The following is a 19,096-nucleotide window of genomic DNA, read 5'->3' on the forward strand; positions in this document are numbered from 1 at the left end:
GTGGGTACAGGAATGAGGCGTGGAGGGGCAGGCGATGTCTCATGGAGAAAGGCTGGTAACAGCGCACTGGGATGTGGGAACTGGTGATCAGGGGAAAGGCCCGCAATTCTACAGGGTGGGGGTGGGGTTTAGAGTGGTGTGAAATGAGGCTATTGAAGGCAGAGCTGTGTCACGAGGCATCCCGGACGCTATGGCATCAGTTTTCAGCGGAGGCAAGAAAGAGCCATGTGTTTTCACCTGTATGTGGAATGAATAAATATAACAAAACAGAAACAGACTCCAGATACAGAGAATAAAATAGCGGCTGCCCGAGGGGAAGTAGGTGGGTGGATTGGTGAACTAGGTGAAGCAGGGACAGAGAGGTACAAACTACCAGCTATAAAATTAATGGGTCACAAGAATGTCATGTACAGCACTTTCAATAGTTAATGATATAGTCAATAATATTGTAATAACTTTGTACGGTACATACAAAGCTATAAAAATATTCAATCACTATGTTGTACATCTGAAACTATCCTTCAACTAAAAAAATATATAGAATTTAAAAAAGCCATGGAAAGATTTTAAGGATGAGCCACACAGACAGGATCAGATTTATATTTTGGAAAGATACTCTTACAGATACTTGGAGGATTGGCAGCAGGGAGATTTGCTAGGGAGGGACTGAAGAAGGAAAGACAAGAGGTGAAAAGAGCCCAGTTAAGGCAGTGACAGTGGAGACAAAGACAGGAGGAATGCGGAAGGTCTCAAGGAGGTGGAACGAATACGGTTAGCCAGCAGGGCCAAGAAGGAACCTTCAACTCTGGAATGAGGGAGGGCCACATATGCTCCAGGGAGGGGAAAAACGGAAGGGAAGCTGCCTGCAGGCAAGCAGCAAGTCAGGAGGGATCATGAGTTCGCTTGAGCCTGAGAGGCCTGTGTCTAGGAAGGAGATGGAGCTTTCTCTTTGGGTATTAAATCTTTTCTTATTGATTTCTAAGGGTTCTTTATATATACAGGCATACCTTGGAGACAGTGCTGGCTTGGTTCCAGACTATCCCCATAAAGCAAACACTGCAATAAAGTAAGTCACGTCAATTTTTAGGTTTCTCAGTGTATATAAAAGTTCTGTTTACACTAGAATATAGTCTATTACGTGTGCAATAGCATTATGTCTTTAAAAAATGTACATACCTTAATTAAAAAAAATTTAATACTAAAAGATGCTAATCATCACCTCAGCCTTCAGTGAGTTGTAATACTTTTGCAATGGCAACCCCTCCAGGACAAATAACAGTGAAAAAGTCTGAAATACTGTGAGAATCACCAGCTTGTGACACATAGACACGAAGGAAAAGCAAATACTTTTGGAAAATGGCACCAATGAGGCGTGCTTGTATATATGCACACACACACACACACACACACACACACACACACAGACTCTCTTTCCCTGTCATACACAATGCAAATATTTTTGCCACTTGATCTACCAGTCATTCATCAATCACCAGCAAGCTGTGAAATTTCCTTTCTGAGTTCTACCTTTGGCATCATGCTTTGAAAGATTTTGTTCCCACCCCCACATTATATAAATATCCATCTAAAATTTCTCCTAGTGTTTTTATGACTTTGTTTTTCATATGTAAATATTTAAAACGTCGAGGCTTGACTCTGCACAGGGCTCTGCCTCATCTCTCATCCTCTGAGTGTTAGCCAGCTATTCTGGCACCACTGATCGAAGGCTCCATTCCTTCCCCAACTCATTTAAGCTCAACTCATTTTTATAGACAACGTCTAAAAATTTCACCCTTTTAATTTGGAAACTTTCAAAAATACTAGAAGGCTATCAGAAGAAAAGGCCAATCAACCATATGCCTACACACAGAATTACCTACTTCACATAACTGGTCTTTTTCCCCTTATTGACAACAAATCCTAAGTTTCTAAGTACCCGGGGGCTTTCTATGGAAAACGGAAGGATCTAATAATCTTTATGTTGCATAAATTCTATAGATTGGCGCTTTTTTTTTTTTTAGGGTAGAAACACCACACAAACGCATCAAAATAAAAATAGGCAAATTTTAAAAGAAAGATAAATGAAAAGCTAAAAATATATGTTTTCCTATGAAATTTCAAGATTACGCTCTGTTTCTGCACCCAGGCTCTGTGGATAACATTCTAAACACCACATAATTTTAATATTTTCTCCCAACTTTACCTTTAGGGAAATTGGAGGGCATACATGCGGTCACGTGGGGGTTAATCCTCACTGATGCTGAAGGCCCTGAGTCTCTGCTCTGTTCAGCAGAGCATGAAATCTCAAAGCTCAGGAGAGCAATGTGGCCAGGCTGCCAGAGCGATGCCATAAAGTTCTGCATTAAAAATTCATACTGCAGGCTCGCCTCAGAGCTCAGCTCTGGCTGAAAGGAGAGCTGGCGGGGGTGGAGGGGGGAATACGAGACACCCCACTGTCTTTCTGGCAATTGGAGACATTCCTCAACAAACAGCACCTCAGGAAGAGAATGAAAGGGCAAACAAGCCGTGAAGGAAATCAATGAGTTCAATTATCTGGCTCTCCCTCGGTTTCCTATAGGAAACTTCTCATTCTGAAGGCTGGTTCCCCAAAGTTTCTTTTAACGATATCCCAGAACAGGAGCCCCAGACGTCTGTGCTTAGGCCCAGATGCTTGGCACCTCTCTTAATTTGTTTTATATCAGCCCAGGGGCCCCCAAATTCTCCAGGCCACGTGGAAACAGGTCTCTGCTGAACTCTCGGAGTTGCCCCTGACGTGTGGCTGGAGGGAACCACACTGTTCTTGCTTTAGAAGGTGGGTTCCACACACACGTGGCGTGAGGATTTTGGAAGGCAGTTATTCTGCGGTTATTAACCTCAAGAGGTTAAAGGCACTAACGGCCCCTCAATCATCTGAACTCAGAACTTTTTGCCGCCAGTGTTCGCAGCACCCAAGGGGAACTAGTTAAGATTTTAAATTCAGAGTCTCTTAGGATGATGATACAACACGAAAACAGGGCACTTTACCCAACACCTGCAGCTGCAAATACAGGGGTCTTGTGATGCAGATGGACTGGCCTGATTTTCACAAGTCAAACATGGAAGATGCTGGGGTTCCTTAGGGTTTGAAGAGACCAGTGGTGGGGGAAGTGAACCAACGTTTTGTAAATGGGCCAGGCAGGGTGTCTGGTAGCCATTTGCTGATGGCTACCAGCGTGCAGATGCTGCGCCAGGTCCCCCTTTACTCAGGAGGAAACTAAGGCCAGAGTAAGGAAACTGAGAGCCCTGCCCAGGGTTTCTGTACTCACAGCACCAGGAATCAAACTCTGGAATGACCTTGAGACCCGGGCTCTTCCCCTGACCTTCATGCTACCCTCCACGTCCTGGGGAGCCCTTTCCCTGAAGGCCACCCCACAGACAGGCTGCACAGGGCCAGCTCGGGGAGGATGGGAGAGCCCAGCTTTGGGGAAGGAGTTGGGTGATCAAGTTCAAGGAGCTGAGAAACGGGCAGGCCCTTCAAGTCTGCCTGAGCTCCGGTCCAATCTTCCTGTTTTGCTACTGAGGACACTGCTGCTGCCCGGGTGACAGAGCTGAGACCTGACCCGGGAGCTCCCGACTCTGGGCCCAGCACCTCCCAGCGCGCACCAGTCAAGGGGAGGCTGGGGCATCTGCAAGTGTCACCAGACAGTGGCCTGGCAACGGGGTCCGCAGAGAATTCTGGTCTGATGACGCCACAGGGAAGCCTCTGAAAGATGCCATAGCCACTGGCAGAACGTAAAGGCTCCAAAAGACAGAGCAAGTGTGAAGCTTCCTAGTTACAACCTGCACAGCAATGAGGGCAACGTGACAAATCAGGACCCCAAACAAGAGGGAACTCAGTGGGTGACAGTCTCCTGGGATGTCTACTGATGGGATGTCATGCAGCATGTATCACGTTTCTGAACAACAGGTAACGACAAGAAAGACATATTTACATGCCAAGTAAAAAACCACCACCTAGAAATGAAAACCTTGTACCAGTCTGATACCATTCGTGAACAGTAAAAGGAAAAAAAATAGAGTACCATATAGAAAAAAGATTGGAATAAAATATGCCAAAATGTTAAAACAGTTATCTGGGGACTTCCCTGGTGGTCCAGTGGTTAAGAATCTGCCTGCCAATGCAGGGGATGTGGGTTGGATCCCTGAATGGGGAACTAAGATCCCACAGGCCTCAGAGGAACGAAGCCTAAGTGCCATAATTAGAGAGCCCTCGAGTTGCAACAAAGACCCAGTACAGCCAGAAATGAACCAAAGAAACAAAAAACCATAACAACAAAACCCAGTTATCCATGTGTTGTGGGATAATGAGTGATGACCTATTTTTAAAAATCTACTAGAATTTTCTAAATTTTATACAATAAACATGTGTGACTTTCATGAATTTTAAGAATCATAAATATTATATAAAAGGAATTAGCCTTCAATGATTTGGGGCAATTCCAAGGAAGGATGGTTTCTCACTTTCTCCAGACTTCCTGCCTCTCCCTTTAAAGGGCCCTTGCCTGGTCAGGGCCCTTCTTCCCTCCGTATCGGAAGCTAAGGAGATAAGCAGTGTCATGATGACCTGCATGGCTGTGGGTCCCCTCTGCAGCCAGGGACTCCTGGGTGGGGGTGGGGTAGAGGTCAGAAATAAGCGGCTTTGGGAGGAGTTTCATTCAGAGCAGAAGGCTGTGTGAATGGTCCAGACCGGCTTCCACTATGCTATCATATCTCCGTGAGATACTTCAGAGGTTCAGGTGGCTCCTGCTTTCTTCCCAAATGCCAACAGCTTCTGTAGTCTGCTTTTTCTTCCAGACAGCACATGGCCTTGCTGCTCGGGCTCTCAGCACTGCCGAGACTAGTCCCTTGGCCTTGTCCATAATCCACTGGTCTACACAGTGAGGGCGCCCACAGAGTGATTCATTCAACAAAAGCCCTCAGTGTCAGTGATGCCAACGGGCATGTGGGGTGCAGGGACTGAGGTGGGCCCCTCCTCAGGCAGGTCAGGCAGTGTTGGCCACCTCTGTGTGGTCCACAGGGACACACCCATCCTCTTCCTCGAGCTCTGCAGGCAGGAAGGCGCCCGTTATGATGCCCAATTTGTGGCTCATCAAATGTGCTTTGATCTTCTACAAACGGATGTCTTCTCTAACAGCCCCTTACCTGTTTCCTTTAGCCTTTAACTGTGAATTCGCCAAGACTGTCCTTTACAGTGAATCAGGAAAACTTCAAGGATCTCTGAAAAACCCCCAGTTTTTTATAAAAGCACGCCGAACTCAGGTGATAGCTTATGCATCCTTTTCTCTACAATACCCCTAGAAGAATGCTGGATGAATATCATTACTACCTCTATACTCATAAGCATGTTCACACACACACATATCGGACAGCTCTATATACATGTGTGTGGCACGTGTTCTTATGTACAGAGTGTGTGATCCATGTCTGTGTGCATATCACACCCGTAACTCCCCTTGCCCTCTTTACTCTGTAGTTCTAGCACCTGACACATTGCCTGCGTTTCAACACAGTGTTTTAAGATTAGCTGAAGGGGGGTAAAAAGCACCAGTTCTCACTGATGCCATGTAATTTTTACACCTGCCTAGAGTCCACGGAATAGGTGAAGAATGTTTAGCACTCAAAGGACTTTCTACCTGGATTTGAGAATAGGAAGCCAGGCCCTTCTTTTTGCACAGTTCTTGGACTGGAAAAAAAATTCAGATCAGGGTTGTACTGCTTGTATAAGAAGAGAAGGCAAAACAGATACCGTCAGTGCGAAAGCCAAGGAAAGTCCTTTGGTACTCATGCAGGCATGGAGCTTTAGGTATGAAGCAAAATGCTTAGAGAGGAAAAATCACAGGAATTCTACAAAATGCACACACCCTTTTGCAGATAAGGTATAGGGGGAAAAAAAAAGCATCATTTGTTCCTGGCACGTCTGATTTCTCTCTAAGGTTTAAAGGACAGGGGTTTCTTTATTCAAGTCCATCTCTTCGAAACCATCAAAGTAGCTGCTTCTCCATTTTTAGGGAAATTAATCTAACCAGGATAATTACAGCAACTCGTACTGGAAACTGATGACTCATCAAAAAGCCAGGAAATAGAAAATGTTACATTCTTCTTAAAGGTACAGCAGGGAGACGCTGTTTCCGGACACTGAGGTGGTCTTTTCAAATTCAGTTGGGGGAAGCAAAGTCTGTCTAATGGGAATATGCTGGCTACTCGGCTCTACCTGGCTCAGTTTCCTGAGCCTTGCATGTGGAACTGTAAAAAAATAAATAAATAAAAGGGAAATCAGTCTGTGAGGGTAAATACATCAGGGCTCGTGGAGAGGGAGAGAAGATGGAAAACCCTTCAAGAAGACCCATCACCTGGCGAGCAGCAGGTGGGTAATACTGCTCTCTGAAGGCAGCACAGAAAGAAACTTTCCAGGTCATGGTGGGAAAGTGCAAAGGACACTGGATTTTGAGTCCAAAGGTCTGGATTTGGGGCCTGATTCCATGTTTCCAGGGCAGTTTCCCTGTCTATAAAATGAGTGCAACAGGTACGTCCTCCATGACCGCCGGAGCACGCAAGAAGGCATCATGACTTAGTCCAGAGTGATCCGGACGTGTGGACGTGCTCGACCCCTTGCCTTTGACTGCACACTGGCTACATTTATCAATTGCAGAATCATGTCTTCAACCCTGGGCATCCTCATGTTTTCAAACATTTCAAGTCTTCCCTGTGCCCACTGCTGGCACACAGGAATCCCCTCCCTCCATAATGTGGGTGCGGAGTACAGGCTCCCATAAGCAATTTCAATAAAGTCCCAAGTCAAGCTCACCTGGGCCAGTTTTCTGCTTTCTCAGAGCATATTGCACTTTGTGATTATACACTGGTTGTATACGCACGATAAAGAGAGAACACTCTAAAATGATCCCAAGTGAAGTTCTTCATAGGTGTCTCTTTCATAATGAACTGTTTAAGCATGTGTGCATACAATGTGGTTCTTTCTAAAAAGCATATAGGCAAGAAATACAACATGAGTAACCTTAAGAAATATGAATTTTACTGGCAGGAAAGGTTGGGAGGTGCAAATTCTCCTCAGACTAACATTAGCTATAGAAAAAAAAAAAAAAGCAGTATTTCAGTGCGATTCAATATTTCCTTTCATCGGAGGCTCAGAGCCTCCACCCACAAGTCAGGAGGAATTTAACAAGCTGACTGTGTGTGTTAACAACTGAAGTTCCTTCTGCAACCAGGACTCTCGGGGATAGAGCAAAGAGGTGGCCGTGGACTTGAGTGAAAATGGGACTTCCTGCAGATTTGCCCAGAATGTTGGTATCTCGGCTGGGGGGTAACATTCCTCCCGCCATGGGCAGTGGCCACCTAAGCCCAACCACAAGCGAACAGCTGCACAGGACAGGCGTGGAGTCGGGGCGGGGGAGCTGTCCAGACCTCTCTCCTGGGGCCCGAGAAGCTGTCTCCCCTCCTCCAAGGCCATCCCAGGGAGCCACTGAAATCTTACCCAACCTGCTCGACATTGCTAGAATCTCCACGTTAATGTCAGCTGGGGTGCTAAGTCTCTATTTGCTAAGAGAAGGCAGAAGATCTGTACATAGCCTGACCAGCTGAGGAGGAGGTACTTTTTTCACTTAAAAAAAAAAAAAAAAAAAAGGCAGAGAAATAATTCATTTATTTAACCCAGAAATGGTTATAATCTGAAACCCTGCAATCCTCTTACACAACAACTGTTTTGGCAAGCCCCCTGATGTTCCAACAAATATTAAACTGTGCTTGCCATTTGTCTAAGGAATCTTGCATTAATAAACATGAAGAAGAACACTTTTACCTCCCACTCTCAATGACAGGACAAAACAAAGACCAGCTGTATTCATCAATGAAGCCTTGTTCTGCACATAAAGGCTAATTACATTTCGCTTCAAGCCTACACATGGAAAACTTTCCTGCTGCTGTCCCCGCCGCAGCCAGCGGGCCGGCCCAGCTGACGCAGGCTGACGGCTGCACCCAGTCAGCAGGGGCTCCCGACAGCCTCGCTGCCTCCGACCTGTGGGCTTCGGTCCCCAGTGGGGGCGGCGAGGGATGGTCATCCCAGTGACATCCTCCCAGGGAGGGAGAGGCAACATGTACTCTTCAAACCTTCTGAGGACATGATGCCATTCAGGCCAGACTTGCCCAAGACCCGTAATTTCAGAAACACACACACACCAAGCTCAGGGCAAGCTTGTCGGGAACAGCTTCTATTTGCTGACAACAGAAGAGCTGACAGCTGTCACTGTGCTGGGGGCTGTGGGCATAACTCCTCCTTACCCTCCACTGCCACCCAGAGTTCTGACTGCTATTCTGCCCATTTTACAGGTGAGGAAAGAGAGGCCAGAAATCAAGCAGCTTATCCAAGAACACATGGGGCAGGGACAGCGGACCCGCCACCCCTCCCCGCCATGACCCACTCAAAGCCCATGTTCCATGATGCCTTCCCCACCCACTTTCTGTTCTGCATTTTCTGTCAATACTTAAAAAAAAATTGTTTTGGCCTTGCTGCTCAGCATATAGGATCTCAGTTCCCTGACCAGGTTGATCAAACCTGTGCCCCCTCAAGTGGAAGTGTGGAGTCTTAATCACTGGACTGCCAGGGAAGTTTTTTAAGAAACCCTTTTAAGAATCTCTCCTTTGAGAAGGGAGAAAAATACATTGTTTTGAAATGTTTTAAGACCACTTGTGAGGAGCTTGGGCCCTGGTGGGCTTCTACTGGTAAGTGTTAGACTAGATGGGAAGTAGTCTAGTCGAACACAGGACAAGTAAGTCGGGCCGGAAGCAGACGGTAGAATGACAGACCTTTCCCAGAAAATGAAAAGGGAGGGAACTGAGAGGTGGAGCACGGCGGGGGGCGGCTCCGTGTGGGAGCTCTAAGACTAAAGCGATTGTTTCTGAAGTTAAAAGAAAGTAGCAATTATTATCTCAGGCCATTCTCTACATTTTTTATGGATTACTTCCTCTGGGAATCATCTACAGTAAGGGTTGGGCCCTCAGCTGCCCTGTGCTAGACGTTTGCTTCTATTAATATTTATAATTGCTGACCCCCATCTGGGGCTTCCCTGTTGGTTAACCGGTAAAGAACCTGCCTGCAACGTGGGAGACTTGGGTTTGATTCCCGTGGAGAAGGGAATGGCTACCCACTCTAGTGTTCTTGCCTGGAGAATTCCATGGACAGAGGCTACAGTCCATGGCGTCACAAAAAGTTGGACAGGGCTGACCCCCTTCTGAGTCTCTGTCCAGCCCCGGCACCCACCATGCCCACCTGCCTGGCAGATCAGCCTGTCAGAGCTCCGGGCTTGTCCCCCAGGTGACTGGCCTCGATGCCTGGTGTTTTCACAGATGGAGCTCCTTTGCCGCCAGCAACCCCTGACTCCAGCGCATCTTTGTGCCTCAAATCACAGGTCACCACCTGCAGGAAGGCCTCCTTGACAGCCTCTCCTTTGGCTCCAGCTGGGTGAGGCCTGTGCTAGAGACCCACTATCCCCCTCACCAGCTCCCTCTCCTGCTGGTCCTCCCCTGGCGGTGGGGAGTCCTGGCCAGGGCCCAGAGGAGGGTAAGTTCAGGGGTTGCTGGTACTGCCCTGGAGCCCTGTCCCCTCCCAATACAGGCAGAGTGAGGCCCGGCCAGTGCTTGCTCAGGACACCGGCGTCCAGCTGGTCCTCCCTGTCCCTGTGGCGCCATGTTAAACTCCCTCCTGACCATCCTAGCTGGAGGGGGCTGTCTGTCTTCTGTGGACACCCCGATGCTGCAGATGCTATGCTAATGTCCCCCCGACAGCAGGGATTGTGCTGGATCGCAATGGCTGTTCTCCCTGAGCCTCTCTGAAGGCCTCCAGGAACATCAGTGGAGCTGACGGTGGATCTGGGTTGTGCCCATCTGCCTGACTCTCTCTGTGCCCAGGTACATGCCGCACCTCTTGCCTCCCCACTCATCCGAGGAGACGAGGGTTTCCTGCTACGATCACAGGTGGGGATGCACCCTAAGGGCACCTGTGGCCCCGTCAGCAGGTGGTAACTAGAGCTGCAGTCTGGAGGCAAATCATTTTACATGACAGAAGAACAGACTCCATGTTTTTTGATTCTATCCTCCATTTACTCTAGTTCAATGAAAAAGCATAAGTAATGTGTGGATTTTCACTTATGTGTATTTTTTTGGGGGGGAAAAAAAAAGCTTTCTGGCCTTAAGATACACTGATATGGTGGGATGTAGTCTAGAGATGATTCTCCCTGAGCTTCCATCAACTACTGCCATTTATCAGAGGTCAGTGGGCTCTGATAAGTTCAAGGGAGAGGTCTGGGGTCAGGAGGACCGGCCTCTGGTGCTCTCCTGGGTGGCCTTGCTGATTCAGGTGACCTGAGATTTAACAATCTTACCGTCAAATGATGCAGCTGGCTACTAAAGAATGGACTCAGGCTGGGTTTCCTGCATCAACGAACAGTAACTTAAGGCAACACTGAGGGCTGAAAATCATCCTGTCATCTCAGGAGGCACCTCTGACCCTTCCCAGGGAGCAGACCACCTGGGAGACTGGAATCATCCTTGAGCATCGCACCCTGGCTCCAAGCACAGCAAGGAAAGGCTAGGGATGGGGAGAAGATGCCTTTCCTCCCTCCTCCTTTCCCCAGGCCATCCCGGTCACCACCTTCCTTATATTCTACTTATGACCCAACTAGCTGGTTGCCACTTGCTAAACAGATTTCACAATCACGACCCACAGTTTGGAAACCATGGGCTTAGATGGGCTTCCTGGTTGGCTGTACAAAAGCTGCTGCTTCTTTTTTTTTTAAAGCCTACAATACCCAGTATTCTCAGGAGGTCTCCCACCCAAGTACTAACCAGGCCCACACCCTGCTTAGTTTCTGAGATTAGACAAGATAGGGTGCGTTTAGCGTGGTATGGCTGGAGACAAAAAAGGTTTTTAAGTGCATAATAAAGCAAACTTTGTTGACTGTAGATACACAAGATGTATCTGTGCCTTTTAGAAAGAGGTGTGGTTTAACAAACATAAATTAACAAAAACTAAGGAAACAATCCAACATATCAGCCCCCAAGGTCTCTATGAATTTTGTCAGCGAGATGATGTGGATAAGAGTGAATGAATCAAGGAATCAGCATAGCATCTTCAGATTAAACTTTTAGAAAAGAAATGCTATAAACTAAGGTTGGAACTATGTATCAGGTTAAAGTATTATAATTTAAAAAAATTCAAATTTACTGAGAAAAACAACCTATGTAGTAGAATAAAGTCTAAGCAGAAATAGTAGAAAAACAAAGATGGCTGGTAGAAAAGGAAACCCAGACACGGACACCTAGGAGAGCCAAGGGGACAGCAGTTGGTGTGGTGCCTCGGAGGATATGTTTGCAGGGGTAAGGAGCTCTCAGACTGTGGGCTCAGTGGGGAGGGCATGCCTGTGGCTCATCGACAGTGATGCCCGGGATCAGAAGGGTTAATACCAGAACTGCCAGTTTTCAAAGTGTAATTTTAAGGGTCACGGGACCTTAGAACCAGTCCTTTCTGTACCATCTGAAGTCACATTTTAGCACACTAGGAGAAGAGGGGACAGTGATCTGGAGGGTTCCACCAGGATTTAGATGTGCCAACACGTTGGCCAGAACCACCAAGACTGACTGGGACATTTTAGTCTCTGTGAAGAAGTTCTCTGCTCATGATCGAAATTGGTTCTGACCACCTGGCCCAGCTGCTGAACAATCCAGGCCAAAGGTCAATCCCCGCCACCCCCCCACCCCTGCCCATGTGCCCTGAGAGCAGTTGGCCCAGCAGCAACCTCTGAGGTCGGACTGAGGGTGCTGAGTACCAGAGCCCCACGTGGAGCCGGAGCAGGGGAGGAGGGTGGCGCTATTCAGAGCCACCCCCCCCAAAACCCACCAGTGCCCACTGAGGCCTGGTGTGAGCACAGCAGGAGCTGAGTCTTACTGGAGACACAGCTGTTGGGGATGGAGTGGGGTGGGGTAGGGAGTGGTGGATGGGTGTCTGGGGGAGATGGGAGGAGCCTCCCGGGACAGGAAAAAGTAGTTTAGACACTAGCCTGGCATTTTCAGGGAACAATCTGTTACTTTTTTTTCTTTCTTGATTTTATGTCAGTGTGATTTCTTGCTTGCTGGCTGGCAACAGGGTACCTGCAGTGGATCACTGATTCCCTCCCGACAAGACCTTTATCAGATATACCTGCCCAAAGATGCACACACCCCTACTTTGTGTAAGTGTCTGCACATGGACGCCTAGCACCATAAGGTGGGGTTTGAACAGATAGATCGGTGTGGGAGTGGAGGCTTTGGGCACGGGTAGAAGGTGATGCTATTGCCACACACCAGCTCCACAAAACATCCCAAGGATCACACCTTCTCTGTGCTGACGCTTTCCCAAAATTTCTTAGAAAAAGGCACAGTGGTGACGGGGCTTCACAATAATTTGGAAAAAAAGTGTCAGTTGGAAGGGCTGTTCTGAGAGCACCAGACATAGCTTATTGTCACATCTTAGGTTTTAAACTTATGCAAGGAATCATGGGAATGACACTCTGTTCTTTACAGCAGCTCAGACACCAAGTATCTTCTAAACCCTGTACCACTTTGCAAAGTCAATCAACAGGAGGGTGAAGCAGGGAGAACTTTCATGGATTAGCAGTACTGGGAGCTACCTGACCAAATGCATGCGGACAGAGGGAGATGGGCAAAGACTTACTTGGCAGTAATTTCTTCATCATATTTGGTTTTCAGGTCAAATAATTCTGTTCGAGTTTTTTCCAGGGCTGAAAGGCAGAGGACATAAAATCATGATATAAGATACTAATTGTTCCTATTAAATCAGAAAGAAAAAAAATCATATTCTCATTTCAAAGGAGGCAAAGATTACAAAAGTATCACAGAATGGAAAAGAAAAATCCCCTTCCACTGCTGCTTCATCTCATCCCATGAGCCTCTAATTAGGTAAATTTCCTGCTTTTAAATAAATTTCACTATTTAAAAAATATTTCCATATATAATTACATATATGTTTAAGTGTATGTACATATATATATTTTATTTTTACCCACTCCCATAAATTAAAAATATATACACATATGTATATTTTTACCCTCCCCCTCTCCGCCCCGCCCCTAAATACTGACAGTAAAGAATCTGCCTGCAATGCAGGAGACCAGAGTTTGATCCCTGGGTCAGGAAGATCCCCTGGAGAAGGGAATGGCAATTCACTCCAGTACTCTTTCCTAGAGAATTTCATGGACAGAGGAGCCTGGTGGGAAACAGTCCATGGGGTCGCAAAGAGTAGGACATGACTGAGTGAATAACACACACGCACCCATAAATAGGATGATACAAACATCTTCTGAGATTTACACTTTGCCCTGAGCAGAAGCACAGAACTCTCTCTATGCTGGGGCATGACGATGACAGTAACAATTTAGCTCCTGCACAGGGCTTGCCACGCGCCCGGGGCATCAGGATACCTTGAAGGGAAGGTGCTGGGTGAGTAGCTGGGACGTTCCAACTTCAGATAAATACCACCCAGCTGGCCTCCCAAGAGGCAATTACATTCCCATCAATACTGAGTGTGATTCTTTTCTTATACTCTCACCAACACTGGATATTATCAATTGAAAACATTTTTTTTTGACAATCTGACAGGCAAAACAATCTCTCACTGATTTGATTAGCATTTCCCTGCCTATTCAAAATTAACATTTTTTTCATATGTGTATTGGCTGTGTGTTTTTCCTGTAAACTGCTTGTTTCCATCCTTAGCTCCTTGTTCTCCTGGACTGTTCATCTATTATTATTGATTTTTGGGTGATCTTTATATTTTGGGGATCTTACGTATCTGAATTTGTTGTGATTATTTTCTCCCACTCTGTCATTTTTTTTTAAACCTGGATTATGATGTCTTCTGTTATTTTTCCACATTTAAATTAAATATATAGTCCCGTGTCTCTTTCAGAACAAAAAGAAAAAAAGGCAAAAAGAAGTTTAAAGAAAAACCTGAGCATAGATTTTTGGGTACTTTTGCAGTTTTAAAGGTCTGCTGTTACTGTTCTCCTTAACTTCACAGGGTAGAAATAATGGTTTTTTTCCTCCATTATGTTCCAAATGACAAGTCAGCCCTTGACAGTTTCGTGATTTAGACGTGTTTGTTGGAAAAAGAGCAGGAAGAAAGGATGGTTCCTGGCAGTGATGTACATGGAGTTTGCAGCCTCCCACCTTGCCTCGCAGGACTCAGAGTGGGTGACTCACGAAGTCGAGGTGGGAAGGGGGCGGTGTGGGGGAGGGAGGCGAGTGGTGTCTGAGGCACACTGGGGTGTGGGCTGGCTCCCTCCCTCCTCTAGGCTCACCACAGCGGTGGGCGACAGGTGTCAGGGGGACCTGCAGGGACTGGGATGTGGAGTAAACCTGTCCTGGGTCAGTCTGGCCGGCAGTGGCCTGATGGGCAGGCAGAATAGCACACCTGTTTGCAGAGTCTGGACTTTATGTTCGGCTTCTTCTAGCTTTGAGGTGGTGGACATCTGGGTCTCCTGCAGCTTTCTGAAAAGGAAGAGGAGGAAGCCAGATTGGTCATCTTGTTGAGCAGCTCAAATGTCTTGTGGGTTCTGGAACTATGGCCATGAGCTGCCTTTAAACGGCTGGCGGCAGACATGCGGCTGGGTACCACTAGTAACGCCACGAGCCCTGATGCCCTGACTTTTAACCCCCTGACTCTTACCCACACGTCACCCCCCAGGGGAGGTGTACTTCCTGTAGGACCTGATGCAAGGCAATTGATGTAGAAGGTTATCCTAAATGCAGCTTATTCTTGAAATGCCAGTTATTTTAAAAAAAGAAATAAAAGAAAAATCATCATCACGCACTCATTGTTTCCTGAAGTTAGCCCGACAAGAATGATGCATTTGCATTTTGCTGACACGATGAAGGACTTTGCTGGAATAAAGGATGTGCTGAAGAGATGTGGCAGCTGCTCCGTTTCTGTTGGAATGGAATGCGGGTGCAACGCTAGTGCCTAACGGGGGCATTCTGAATGTCTGCAGCCACATTCCATGTATTTATATTTCCCAGGATCTCCAGATGAATTCCCTGGTCAATAAATAGCATTCCTTCCTCCTCATCGGCAGAAAAATCTCTAAAAATAAGTCTATTATTTTTACATGGTTTGAATGTAACACATGCTCTCATGAAGAAGAAACCTGGGAATACGGAAAACTAGAAATGGCACAGTTAAAAAAAGACACCCAAATTTCCATCATCTGTGGAAAAGCACAGCTTGCATTTGCACCTATTTCAATTATAAAACTAATAAATGCTCTGTGTTGGAAAAAAAAACCCCTACAAATAGTATAAGAGATGGAAGGTAAACTGTCCTTTCTCTGTCTTGGCTCTATTTGTACTCCTCAGATAGAGTTCTTTTGTAGCTCTTTAGAATTTTTCTTTATTTATAGAAATACAATGTAATATATAATGTACGGTAGCATAATATAAACTCAGATGTGATATATTACAATGTATATAAACAGAAAACCCTTTCTTTTCACACAAAAGGGGTCAGGGCACACGTGTTCTCCTGTAGCTAGCTTTTCCACTTATCTCAGTACTGTGGAAATAGTCTACCCTAGCATATATAGCTCTTTCCCATTCTTATTAAATAACTGACTCCACTCAGCTTCTCTGGGCATTTAGATGACTTATCAAATTTCTTTCTACTAAACAATTCTACAGTGATCATCATAGGTATTGTTGCATAATTCTGACAGTGAATTTGTTGAATAAAATTCAGAGGAACTAATAAAGGGTATGTGCAATTGTTTTTGTTGTTTTGATAGATATTCAGAAACTTTCCAACAAAAAGAACCTCACCAATTTAAACTCTTGCCAACAACATTCGAGTGTTCTGCTGTGCCAACACTGGATAAAATTAAACTTAGTTTTATTGTGGAATAAAGCTGAGAATTTCTCTTCGTATGAACTGTCTGTTCCTCTCCTCTGCCCATGTTTTGTAGTGCTGACTTTTTCTTATTAACTTGTAAGAGCTCTTTGTATGTAAGGAAAATTAGCCCTTTCTTTTATGTGGTGCAAATATTTCTTCCCAGTTTTTTGATGGTATAAAAATGTTATTCATCTTTATTTGTTTTTAAAAGTCTGTATGAAATTTTAGGCAGTCATATTTATATAAATTTTCTTTTATGCTTAGAAAGATTTCTCCATTCCAAAATCATTCAAAACAAAGTAAATGCCCATGTTTTCTTCCCATATGTATATGATTTAATTACTGACATTTAAACCCTAATCCATTTCAATTTTTTGGTAAAGAATGAGATAAAGATCTAGCTTTATCCCCCACCCCCCAGTGGTCAACTATTTGTATCTTTCAATATAATCAATCTTTTAACCTAATTTGAAAAACCAACTTAATAATATTAAATTTCTATAGGAATTTATTGTAACACTTCTATAAAGCATGACTTTGCTCTGTGCAGATGTAACCACATTGTCTATAATTCTGTACTATGCGTTTTTCACTTCATATTATGCCAGGTACATTTCTGGGGTTACTGCAAATTCAACAAAACTATCTCTTATGTATCCATTTCTTGTTGGCAGGGCATTTCAATGACTTACATGTCCCCTGTCCCCCAATTTTCAGTAATAGGGTGAGAAATCTCTTTGGGCATAAAGTACTTCCCGAGGAGACATATTTAGCAGCAGTTCCACTTCTGCTGGGTCAAAAGTCCACTCGTCCTTCTGAGCCCTGACTTTGTGGGGCTCTCCCAGCAGTATGGGTGCGGCGTTCCTTGCAGAGCTGGGCTTGGCCTGAATGACTGGCTTTGGTGCTGCAGCAAGGACCTTAGGAGGCCAGGGTGCAGCAGTGGTTTGGGCTCCGGCCCCACCTCTGGGTGCCTGGGTGGGAGAGTGGGGGCAGGTCCCTAACCTGAGGCCTGGTCTCTCCACCTGAAAAATGAGACCGTCAGCTTGGCAGCTCTGTGCTGGACACTAGGTGAGACGATGCCCCGAGAGGGCCTGGCAGTGAGTGCAGCAGGCATTCTTCCTCTTTTCTAAATGAAGCCAGCTTCACGGTGCCCCAGAGAGGCCTTGGTGATGCCTGAGAGCTCCACCGGCCCACCTCATGGAAGTCTAAGCAGCTGCTTCCCAGTCCACGGGAAACAGCCACAGGATGCCATCATGGGCCTGCCTCTCACTTGTAACCAGACATGTAGTGCCTCTCGTTAATGGTCTCATGATTCTCCACGGCAGGCTGAAATTTTTACACTTTGGCTTCACCAGAGTTCTGAGAGCCTGACTTGTGCAATTTGAATTGGTGACTTCAACAGTCCTTATGGTTTTCACAGGAAATCTAACTTTCATTAAGTCGTCACACTAGCTGAAAATCCAACTCGTTATTTGTGGCAAAGTTTTGGGTGAAGCAGGCCAGTGGAAACCTAACACTCACAACCCCTAGATGGTGCATGAACACATTTTACTGATACCAGTGCCAACAAACCAAGATGTTGTGTGTGTGTGTGTGAGAGAGACAGAGACAGAGGGAGATGTTAAAATACTAACATTCCACTGAAGAAGGTAGCAGGAGCCTGGGGTCACCCAGGGCTTCCTAGAGAGGACAGGCAGCAGGAGACAGTCCTGCCCCTTTCATCTCACCTGGGGTACAACCCCCATGTGTCAACCACACAAGCTTTGTGCTCAAGTTCCGCCTCACACAGCCCCAACAGACACACCCTTGGACCACCAGACACCATTCCCCAATGGGGGAGAGACTGGTACACTTCACTCAAGCCCATCTTACAAATTACAGAACAAGGGACACTTATGGTTTTCAAACAAAACTGTGCCTTAGAGCAGGGATCCCCAAGCTCCAGGATCTAATGCCTGATGATCTGAGGTAGAGCCGGTTTAATAATAAGAGAAATAAAGTGCACACAGTAAGTGGAATGTGCTTGAATCATCTTGAAACCATCCGATCCCCACCTCCCTAATTCTGTGGAAAACCAATCTTCCATGAAACCAGTCTCTGGTGCCAAAAAGTTTGGAGGCTACTGCCTTAGAGCCCCTAGGATTCTGATTTCCAACCTGGGCTTGTTTCACAGGATTGCTTTAACAACAACAACATAAAAACTTGTGATATAAACAAGTAAAACCTTACATCGGCACATGGGTACCTGCAGACCCCAAAACGTGCTCACCTCTCCTTTTCTGCAAAATCATTTTGTAACTTTTGTTCCTTTTCGAGAGCTATGGTCTCAGCCTGGTTCTTCAGAGTCTGTTCATATTCTCGGATTTTCTCTTTAAGTGCTTTTATCGTAACCTCTGCAGAAGGGGGGGAAAAAAAAACTCCAGTAAGAGAAGCATGGTTCCACACAGCTATATATACTAGGCTTTCGTAACCTAGGAGGATCGGTGTATTTTAAACTTTAGCTCTTCAACCCTGACACAAAATCAATGGTTACGAGTCCCTTCGGAGACCTTTTACTCCCTAAATGTTAAATTGAACTTTAAACATTTAGGTTGAGGAGGATCAATGGATTTTGCTGGGAAGAAGAACTATGTCTCTCTAATCCAACTTAAGAAAAAGAAGGGGGGGGAATCAATGCTAAAATATAATATCATCGTATTGATGAATCTGAAATTAGTCTTCTACTGAGGGAAGATTAATAACGTTTTAGTGTAGGTTTAAGTACTTTCTTACAAATAAAACAGTTCATAATTGTGTGCACATTTTGGAAGAAGCCTACAGACCTCCCCGGCTGTGGGCTGCAGCCCTGCTGTTTCACGAGTGATGAGACACGTGGCGCACTAAGTGGGTCTGGGGCACGTCTCCTTGGCTGGAAGGGACCAGTTCCGGAGCTTGGGTGCTGAGAGCACCCTCCTCCCTGGCCACAGTCTGGCAGACCTGGGCTGCATGTGCAGCGTGGATGACTTAGGGCCCAAGGGAGCCACGTTGGAGGGAGGGCGCGTGCCAGGTGGCGATGCTGTGAGATGAAGCCCCGTGGTACCTGGTGGCAGGGCCCCCCGGAAAGCCCGGGCT

The 19,096-nt window shown here is 46.0% G+C and overlaps 1 protein-coding gene and 1 long non-coding RNA gene across 11 annotated transcripts in view; one reads left to right on the forward strand and one right to left on the reverse strand.

Moving 5' to 3' along the window:
* CUX1 (cut like homeobox 1) overlaps nt 1–19,096 on the reverse strand; it is a 349,990-nt gene that overhangs the window by 119,291 nt on the left and 211,603 nt on the right. For all 10 annotated transcript variants that reach the window (XM_055562796.1, XM_055562795.1, XM_055562794.1 and 7 more), the window contains 3 exons: nt 18,255–18,378; nt 14,516–14,592; nt 12,758–12,824 (listed from right to left, as the gene is read on the reverse strand). In XM_055562796.1, coding sequence (XP_055418771.1) covers nt 12,758–12,824; nt 14,516–14,592; nt 18,255–18,378 — 268 coding nt within the window. The remainder of the gene's footprint in view (nt 1–12,757; nt 12,825–14,515; nt 14,593–18,254; nt 18,379–19,096) is intronic.
* Nucleotides 9,854–14,724, forward strand: LOC129638211 (uncharacterized). The gene is made up of 5 exons (XR_008707737.1): nt 9,854–9,957; nt 12,161–12,275; nt 12,915–13,002; nt 14,169–14,291; nt 14,589–14,724. It is a non-coding gene; the product is annotated as an uncharacterized LOC129638211 (long non-coding RNA).

Source organism: Bubalus kerabau, chromosome 23 (assembly GCF_029407905.1).
Source record: "Bubalus kerabau isolate K-KA32 ecotype Philippines breed swamp buffalo chromosome 23, PCC_UOA_SB_1v2, whole genome shotgun sequence".
Lineage (NCBI taxonomy): Eukaryota > Metazoa > Chordata > Mammalia > Artiodactyla > Bovidae > Bubalus > Bubalus kerabau.